Consider the following 10,393-nt stretch of genomic DNA (forward strand, 5'->3'; position numbering starts at 1 on the left):
TAAGAGCTAGCCTATGATGGTATGCTTGTAATTGTGATCGGCCTTCTAAGGACCATGCTCTCCGGTTTATATAGACACTGGAGAGCTAGGGTTTACATGGAGTCGGTTACAAGGAAGAAAACATAATATCCGGATCGCCAAGCTTGTCTTCCACGCAAAGGAGAGTCCCATCCGGACACGAGCCGAAGTCTTGAGTCCTGTATCTTGACGCTTCTATAGTCCGGCTGTCCGGATACCCCCTTATCCAAGACTCCCTGGGGGGGGGGGGGAATCAACCTACAACGCCTTAAATACCTCTCTGATCACCTTAAAAACCACGGGAGGGAAGCTTTTCTTATTGGATCGGGGTTTAGGTTCACAAATAGCATCTCTTGTAAAGCAGTGACACACAAAATATAAGCACACACATGTGAAATTGATCAATAAAACAATCATGATATTATGACATAGGTTGAGATCACGTTATATAGGCAACATGTCTATGAATACACTAGATCGACACATGCCAAACCAGATGGCTGATAATTATACTAATAAAGCAAAGAGCAATATACATTTGTAAACAATCGATACAACCATGATAATCCATACTACCGTACAAGAATTATTCATCACATATCAGTATAGATGAGGTATTTTTTCTTTAGAGAGGCAAATTTGCTTTTGCGTGTCTACTAGATATAAACTTGATATAAATCATGCTAGATGATTCAAATGACATCTTCCAATAAGACTTTGTAGATATGGCAATCAATTGTGTCATATGAGCAAAGGGCAACGTAGTTGAAACTCTTCACCACGTGGAGAAAAGTCTGCCCAGTCAGTTTTCTGATACCGTTGCAGCTCTGAAGAGCGTGATGAGCGAGTTCTCCCATCTCCAAATCCACTTGTCGGTCTATATCCTCTATGTTTTCCATTCTATGTCCATGCTGATTGAGTCATTGAAAATTATTGTCGTGGATTAATTGAGAAATCATGCACCCATAGGGACAAATGGGTATATAAACATGTATAAGAATTCTTGATATGCACAATAGATACAAACCTTTGCAAGAACCCTAGATGCAAGTTTGCGGCATATTGAAGAGGTGAGCCCCTCGAGCTGGGTATACTCCCAAAAGTTCAGCTGATGGTCGGTCGAACTGTGTCTTCCTGAGCAGACCTCGATTGTGCGAACTAACAACAATGCTGTACTCCACTCACATGGTCCACTTCTCTCCTCTGCAGTCCATGCCATAAGCCAATCCTTCCACTGCAGTTGCTAGAGGACTTAAATTATAATTTTATGTTTCCATTGAACAAAAGTGTAACATCGAACATACAGTATATGTTTGGTAAATAGTATCATATATTTCGGCTAAAAAAGAGTATCATCTATATCAGGTGTATATAATGAATGTATTTGAGCGTGGGTAAGATATTTCACAGCTTTGCGAAGAGTGTCGGTGGTATTGTCAAATTTGCCAAGGTCCGTGATCAGCTCCTGAAGAACATGTAGTATGCTATTTTCTGTCCAATCCATTATTGCTACCCTGCATGCACACGCACATGTCGTTTTAGATAATGGGAGAGTGTTGTTATTCTTTCATGCATGTCATGTAGATCACTAAGCCAACTATTGGATAAAACAAAATAGAAGGTAGCTAGGCAGTAGTTTTAATTAGTAGTATTATTTATTTATGTTCTTTTATTGAGGAAAATCATCTCTTTCTTTCTTTCAAAAATGAGACAAAAGTAGTATTACACAATGAAGGAACATAGAGATATGCTCAATCAAACCTTGATAGACTGTGGTGGCGGTCGCGAGTGAGGTTACTAGTACTAAGCCGTTCTCTCAAGTCCGGAGCACAACCGTTGCGTTGAAAGTAGGCGGAGACAACATCTGTAAGTATCGCCGTGCGAGCCCATGCCAGGCGCTCCGCTGCTCGGTTCGGTTCAAAGATGTTGGCTGCAGCTAAGAAGTAAGCTCTCAGTGCGCTACTTTCAGACAGACCACGCATTTGCAGATTATTCCTGTCATACCACCTGCTTATAGAATATAGATGTAAGAAATTTGGAGTTAGAATACAGATTATTCCTGTCATACCACCCTTACTTGAACGACATTGTATATAGGAACTACTCCCTCTATCCCATAATATAAGAGCGTTTTTTACACTAGTGTATTATGGGACGGAGGGAGTAGTTCCTATATGAATTTGGTCGATACTCACCTTTTCAGGTCATGCCACTCAAGTCGGCACATTTGCTGGAAATTGGTGAAATCAGCCTTCGCCGCCTTTAGGTACAGGTCATTGTTGACAAGAGGCATTCTGAATAGGTTGTTGATGTTAGGGATAAAGCTTTTTCTATGGGTTTTGCCTAGAACTGAAATCGTGAGCGGGGTGCTCCTCAATGTGAAATGAAATGAAAAGTTACCTATAGAGGACCTTTCCAATCCACACATCGTCGCTGCCTCCATATTGCTCTAGATACAACCTTGTTTCGATCCGTGGCAAACTTGCTTTCCAGGGGAAGTCCAGTGCGTATCCTACCTGTTAATATAGCAGACAAGAATTCACTGCCTCCATATTGCTCTATCCTCTATAGTCTATATGCAGGACAATAATTTGGTGTAACTACCTCGCCTGGCAAATCCTTGGGAATGACCCACTTGTCGCTGAGTTTGTTGGAGGCGCGCCTCTCCTGGAGAAATGTGCGGCAATACCGCTCGGCCCGCCGAAGGACGTCGTCCTTCTTGCCAGGAAACGCGACCTGAGCAGCACGGTATGTGTTGTAAATGGCAGTGACAGATTGGCTCGACTGCCTTGGGAAGCAGAAGAATTCGCCGTCCTTCTCGAATTTCTTAAACACGCCTATGTACCATACATACATTCACACGTTCAAACCAGAGGCTAAAAGTCCATGAATATGATTGCGCATTTTAAAAAACTTAGCAAACACTATACTAAATTACATGGATTGACATGGTAGCCATGCAAACGGAGGAGACGGAAACCCATCGCAGTATCGTCGATATCCGAAGCTGCACAGGACCCTGTGTGGCTCAGCCCATTTTCAGTCCAGTACCTGATAAAGTATATAACTTAGCAATAGTTTTACTTCCCTATGAGGAAAAGATATTTTCACTTATTATAGCAAAAAGAAGTTTAAGAAATACAGCAACAAAACTCAGGATTTGGTGCCCATGGTCCATACGATGGATTGATGTTGAAGGCTAGGGTAACCACCTGCTAGTGTTGTACTACTTGCAGACAAAAGGTACGACTACGGATAAAAGACAGAATGTAGGTAGAGACTGGTGTACGGCAGCGAGTACTATGATGCAAAACCATTTTTTAGCGGTCGAAATGGTAAACGAGCTTGGCATTGCAATAATCTCCTTTTCTCTCCATATTTTTTCCTTTCCTCCTTATTTTCTTCATAAATTAAGAAAAGGAGAAACGAACTGTGGATAGTGTGGTGGTCTAGTGTCACCCATGGCACCAGATGATTACACATATGCTAGTTATCATTTTATGTTTGTCTAATGCTCGATCTAGTATAAATTTCAAACCTCTGAATACATTTTTTTCGATATTTAGACTGAAACAAATGTGTAAATCTATCGAAAAGTATTCCTTGTTACAAGTTTCAACCTACACTGTAATAGAGTTTGGTGGCCAAACACTTAAAAAACCCTAGACCAATAGGGGGAAGAAGCCCCTACTGATTTTTAATAAAGAAGGAGATGTGAAACCCGTGTAAGAACCAAGGTTCAAACACGCGCCAGCTGGGAGGAAGCACTGCCCCCTGAGAACACACTTTGGTTGAACTAAATGGGGTGATGTTGTATAGCGCCAAACAGAACATATCAAACATGCAGAAAATTAGGTAAAGAGAGTCGGGTTAAGATTCTGGAAGGCATGCATTATGCTTACCGGTAAGTATAATCTAAGCACTCCTCAATTTCCCTGGTGAAGTGCCTTGATATCCCCAGACGCGTCAAACGATCAACCGCCCATAAACGCTCGAACAAATCAACAGGATGGACACAGGACGCTGACATGTGTGAAAGGTGAGTAAACAAGAGCTAGTTTCGGTATTCAAACATCAAAATTCACCCTAGCACAAAAGGTCTACACCCTACACTCCTGCGTTTGAGCATGTGTAAATTCAGTATCTCGTTGGATTATACAGCTTGTTGGTACTGATGTTACCTCCGCCTTCGAACTTTTTGATGACTTCGTCAAGGAATTTGAGGCATTTTAGGTCGCCTGTTTCCTTCAAAGCGTGAGCTGTGGCTGCGGGTGATGAAAAAAAGGAGCCGTCTGAACACTGCAACGGAAGCAGCCTTTCCCAGTCCAAGTCTGCCATTCCCTCCACACTGTGAAGTAGAGTCGTTGGCATAGTGTGCAATACATCCGAAGGAATCCTACAATATGAGAGGCAACAGGTCAATTAATTACATATACCGAATTGGATGCGTATCACACCAGTAGGCCCGCTTTGCATCAACACCAGTGCACAACCCTGTTTAGGTGAGTTACCACTGGCGCTCGCATTTTTCTGGATTTATTTCAGACTTTTCGGCGATGTTTGTTCAGTAGGGGGAGATATTCCCGTCGATTACGGATGCGCATGTGATGACTTTGTGAATCACAAGATGATATGCCGGCTTAGCCTCTCAAAGGTGCTCATAGGTGTAGGATGTGTTTGCGTGCGTTCACAGGAATGAGTGTATGTGTGTATGTATGATCGTCTGCGTCAGCACAGTGTTCACAAAAAAAAAACACGAGTGCACAGCCATGTTCTCTCCCAAGAAAGAGAGAGAACTGATTTTTTCACTCCTCCTTTATTGTTGGTAGCGCTGAACCCTAAATCAAGGTTTCACACATAACGCTACTAGAATCTGGTTTTGGCCCGAGTTCCGACACTTCGCCGAGTTCATTCTATCAGAAACTCGGCAAACTTTTCCCTACCGAGTTTGATCCAAAATTGGACTCGACAGTGATAAGCAACTCGGGAGAGCTCTGACTATGCCAATTTCCGATGAAAAAGGACTCAGCGAACAAAAAGAACTTGACAGAATATAAGTTCGCCGAGTTTCAAACTCGGCAAATTGTTTGCCCAACTTCTGTTTTTAAGAACTGGGTGAAGTTTGGCACTGGGTAATAACGTTGTGCCATGTGGCGCACCCTATTTGGTTAGAAATTTTCCAAGTGTGGAACTCGGCAAACAAATTGCCCAGTTCTGCTGAATAAAGAACCCGGCAGATATTTTGTACTGGGCAATGCGTTGTGCCATGTGGACTTTTTTATTTGTCAGGCTTCGTCGAGTTTAGTCTAACAAAACTCGGTAAACAGTTGTGTCACGTGGCACTTCCGTTAACTGCACGTCCAGTCTGACGGTGTGGTTCGCCGAGTTTTTTCGGGCAGGAACTCGGCAAACATTGTTTATATATTCGTTGAGTTCGCGATTGAATGAACTCGGCAGCTGTCGGGCCCCGTCCAGCCTAGTGCGCTGCATCGAGTTTTGCACTCGGTGAAGATTTCGCCGAGTTTAATATGTGCCCTGCCGAGTTTCTTTGAAACTCAGCATAAAAGACGATTCTAATAGTGTAAGAGAAAAAAGAAAATTCGTACATCATCTAACCAGCTAAGCAATACCATCGTCTGTAATCACTAGGGGCGTGTTTGGTTGCCTGCATATGGCCCAACAGGCCCACGCAGGAAGAAAGCAGCCCGTTTAGTTGCATGCGTTTACTGTGCGTCCCATATGGCACGAACCTTAGAGCACCTCCAGGCCAGGCCTAGGGGAAACGCCCGAATCACCAGTAGCTCGCGAGCCTGGCTCGGGCGACGCGCTTCTCTCCTCGTGCGACCAGGGAGATGGAGCGAGCTCGCCCGCGTCGCTGTAAAATCAGCGGGAGAATTTCGGCTCACCTCCCGCTGAGTCCGCCCCTATTTAGCCCCCTCCCTCACCGCCCCAACTCCCACCACCATTCTCCCCCCTTTCAAGCTTTCTTGCCGACACGCATCGGCACCGACAAGCAGGTAAGCGGCGCATCTTCATCGGCCGGCGGTCCACGGCGTCGGCAGTCCTTCACCGGCCGAGGGTGATCTTCTACGACCGTTCCCCCCTCTTCCTCGAGCTGCAGCCATGGCCTCTGTGAGTTCAGTCCCCCTTTCTCTATGTTCCTTCTAGCTAGATATGAGTTGCAGTAGGGTTTGATGTAGATGCACGGTTGATTAGTGCTCTAAACTATGAGCTCATATGGTTGATTGCTATTATGCGGTTGTAAGTTGTGGTAGGGTTAGATGTTCAAGCATGTGGTAGGCTAGATTAGTAGTAGAGTTGAACCTTGTGCTTGTGTTGATTCGTGCTTAGATCTGTGATTTGAGCTATGGGTGGTCCATTTGTAGCATGTTGTTTGTTGCAGATGTATATTCCTGGTCATAGATTGTCAGGTATGCTTAATATGATAGCAATGAACCATGTGCTTAGTATGATAGTGATGAAGCATGTGCTTGGTATGATAGTGATGAAGCATGTGCTTGGTATGATAGTGATGAACCATGTAGATGTATGCTCCCACTTTCATGGATTGTCCGGTATGTTGTGTGCTATGCTTACTGTCAATGTGTGTTACGATTTTAGGACATGACCACGCAGACGCAAGATCTTAGTCAGACCCTTGTCCTGTCCGACAGCCAGTTTGCTCCATCGATTGTCGAGGACTCGCAGCCTATGTCCGAGATGGCACCTGACTTAGAGGTGTTCGCATCTAATTCTGTCTATGTGCCAGTAGTGCTCGTTGAGCAAACTCCTATTTTTGTTGCTGCTGCCGCTGCACTCAAGGTAGCAACAGCAAAGGCAAAGAAGGATGGTAGGTCGAACAACATGAAGTGGCAGTCGTTCATGTCCACTTTCGTGCTGAACAAGATGTGTGAGCTCATCTCTAGTGGAGTTAGGACTGACAAGGGCTTCAAGGAGGTGCACTTGAACACCGTTGTGAAGCAGGTGTTCGAGTTCTGTGGGCAGGAGGTGTCCACCACCCAGGTGTACAACCACCTGAGGAAAGTGGAGAGGTCAATGGATCCAAGTGTCCAAACTGAGAGACCTTAGCGGCGCCTCATGGGATGAGAACACTTGCTCCATAGTTCTGGAGGCAGAGCACTACGCCGGCCATGTCACGGTTAGCTCACAACCCTCTTCCTTTTCATACTATCCACCATTGCCTACTCCTAATCGCAACTAACAACACTTGTGTTTCATTCTTAGGACCACCCAAGGGGCACTGAGTTCCTCAACATACCCATACAGAACTACAGCCAGATGCAACACATCTTCTCCTTCGGGGTGGCAACTGGGAAGCATGCCATGGGCTCGGGGGAGCCTCTTGGGTCTCCCATGCCAGACTTCCCTAGGACCCCGGACGTCGAGGTCCTTGATGGCCCTGACAATCCCCTCGAGAAGCCCTTCGACAAGCCCTTTTACCCCGTCCATGATAGGAAGAGGAAGATAGGAGGCCTGATGGAGGAGGAGATTAATGTCTTTTGCATCATGACTGAGGTGATGAAGGAGGTGGCAATAGCCATCAGGGAGTGCAAGCCCCTCCACGTCCACCCTGACCTGTATGGCACTGTCATGACCCAGGGTGGCTTCAACAACGAGGCTCTGATGGCATCTTTCAATCACCTGCTTGACAACAAGGCCCAGGGTGTTGGGTTCGTTGCCATGGCAGACGCTCACAAGGTGTTGTGGCTCAGGAGCTGGCTGGGAAAGCACTACTACTAGAGTAGTTGTGCCTGTGAGCGTGCATGATCCCCGACGGCGATGGCGATGGCGGTGGCAACGACGGTGACGATGATGACGTACATGTTGTGTAGCTAGGGCTGGAAAACTATTTGATGGTCTGTATATTTTGATGAGGTGGCATATACTAACCTCTCATGATGATGGTGAACTTACGATGGTAGGACGACACCCTTTTTTGGATGTGGTGGTAGGACGACACCCTCTTTTGGATGTGGTGGTAGGATAACACCATGGTGGTGCTAGGTAGAACTTGCTATACCGTATGATCATGCATGCTTTACTTCTTCTCTTTTGCTTCATTGTTGGTTGTGTGCTACTTTGCTTGCTACTTCTGTGCTCCATTGATTTGCTGCTTCAACTCTTGCTCTTGTGCATTGCTAGGGCAAGTGGTATTGCCGTGTTTATCGGTAAGGCTCCAGGGGTTTACAGTTCATGGGAAGAAGTTAGTGCACAAGTGGCATTGTATAGCAACAACAGCCATAGAGGGTTCAAGACTAGGCAGGCAGCAGAACAAGCTTACTCCGACTGGGTGCGAAAGCACGGAGGCAACAGTGTTGACAGTGGCAAGGTTGGAGATGTCAAAGTGGAAGGTGCTAAGGTGGATTGTCAGTTTGGGCTGAAGCTGAAGAACTTCATCATCTTCGCCCAGTTCATCGCCATTGCTGTGATGTGGCGTTGGTGTGCTAGGTGTGATCATTGTGGGTAAACTCACCAACTAGGATACAATGTAAGCACACCATGTACGCTGTATGCAACCAACCACCTTGCCCATGTGCCGCTTGGGCCAATGCAGGCAACAAAACAAAGTGCACTTGCGTATTACCTAATGCAGGGACCCTAGATGTAGGCAACTAAACAACATGCAGATGACGTATTTGGAGCTGTTTTTGCTCAACCAGGCTGGGTTGAGATGTGTATGCAATGCAGCTACTGTTCACTGCTGCAACCAAACACGCCCTAGGGGACTGTTTGGTTCTTTGTCATGTCTTATCGCACACCACCGCACTTAAAATTGGGCAAATTCGACTATGTTAAATAATACTTGTAAAATAAAAGAATAAATTTAGGTAGCTATGCGTACTTATTGAGCTTTTGGTTTCTCTTGGAATATATGGCTTCGAAGGCAGGGTCATCGTGAGGAATGTCCAGATCCATGTCCCTGGCCATGCATAGGAGCGAGGGGAAGCAAATTTCGAAGCCGATTAGCTTCCAATCTTCTTCCTCTTCAGCCAATCTCCATATTTTTTCTTTGATAAAATGCATGCCTACAATAAACAAGATCATGTAAATATAAAAGACTTTGAGGACATAGGTAAAACCAGAAGTATTGATGAACATCCTAACAGCAATGAAGAAAGGTAATCGATACCTTTCTCGCACTTGTCAACATAAAGGTTCCATGACGTCAACGCCACAACACATGCTAGGGTGTTCATAAGTCGGTCTTGGACCAGAAAAAATGAGCCATCACCCCACGAACCATCTGGTAGCTGGTTTTGAATGATCCAGTCAATGCTAGAGGGGAACTGTGGCCGATCACCTCCGTCTAGGTTCTTGACAAGGGCGATGAAGGCAGTGTCGTAGGCTGAAACAGATATCTCGCCTCCACCCATCGAACTCAACGCCACTCGGATGGTCTCGATCATGTGGGAAAGCTTGCTTGATTCGTCGCCAGCCTTGATCTAGTTATAATATGTTCATCAGTAATTAAGCGCATATCTTCGTTCTGGTCAGTCAATTTGACTTTGCCCCCTAAAAACATATATGAATTTACATGCATATGTGTACGCCCCATATTCGACTTACACGTTGTTCGGGAATTGGTGCTTGTGCCTCTGCATTTTGTTTGCTTGGACGAACTGCCTCTACTAGACCTGGAAAGCATGCAAGTCAAATATGGAAGCCAGCAAAGGCCAACAAAAGAGAGGAAAAAGTTTTCCCTTGCATTGTTACATTAACACAATACATGTCGTTCTCCTGTATGGTTCACTAAAAACAAGAACACAAAGACTAGATGTGTATAACAGATCATATAGAAGTAAGAATATATGCACTATGAATACCATTGATGTAAGAGCAGTTCTACTTGTATATTATTGCAGTTTTAGCAATCCGAGTTGGTCGTGAATACTATATACAAGCACAATGATTTCATGTCCCCTACTTCTAAATGGCAACTACAACCCACTATCTAATTTTCTAAGCATGTGACCATGACACATCAACACCTATGTATATCAATCATAAATCATAAGTTACATTTTTTACATGCAACTCGCTACCTATTTTTTCTAAGCATGCAACTGTGTCACATGTGCACCTATGCATGTTAGCTGTCTCTACCATCGGTTGCACTTTTGCCTCCAACAAACACACTATGTTCAGGCAACCACAAAATCTAACCACTCTTTGGAGGCAGTTCCATCACTTTCATTGCTTCCATGTAGGTGGTAACTCATCCTCGCGAACCAAGACAAGATTCCATGGAACAAAGATTGGTGCTATTAGCCACCTGTATGCTTGTGTGCATCGCAATCATTGCAGAAGCTGGGGTTCGAACCTCCTTCTTTTTTTTAAAAGCTCCCCCCCCCCC

The 10,393-nt window shown here is 44.9% G+C and overlaps 1 protein-coding gene across 1 annotated transcript; it reads right to left on the bottom strand.

The window, feature by feature from the left end:
• Positions 1 to 710: 710 nt before the first annotated feature.
• LOC119283969 (syn-copalyl diphosphate synthase-like) lies at positions 711 to 9,595 on the bottom strand. Its single transcript, XM_037563301.1, has 13 exons — positions 9,575 to 9,595; positions 9,170 to 9,482; positions 8,882 to 9,065; positions 4,200 to 4,414; positions 3,921 to 4,041; positions 2,957 to 3,069; positions 2,623 to 2,855; positions 2,419 to 2,534; positions 2,214 to 2,312; positions 1,780 to 2,025; positions 1,427 to 1,532; positions 1,046 to 1,252; positions 711 to 929 (listed from the first exon to the last, which is right to left on the bottom strand). The coding sequence occupies exons 1-13, from the start codon at positions 9,593 to 9,595 to the stop codon at positions 711 to 713; spliced, it is 2,193 nt and encodes a 730-aa protein (XP_037419198.1).
• Positions 9,596 to 10,393: the final 798 nt, after the last annotated feature.

The sequence above is a fragment of the Triticum dicoccoides genome, chromosome 4A (assembly GCF_002162155.2).
Source record: "Triticum dicoccoides isolate Atlit2015 ecotype Zavitan chromosome 4A, WEW_v2.0, whole genome shotgun sequence".
NCBI classification, from domain to species: domain Eukaryota; kingdom Viridiplantae; phylum Streptophyta; class Magnoliopsida; order Poales; family Poaceae; genus Triticum; species Triticum dicoccoides.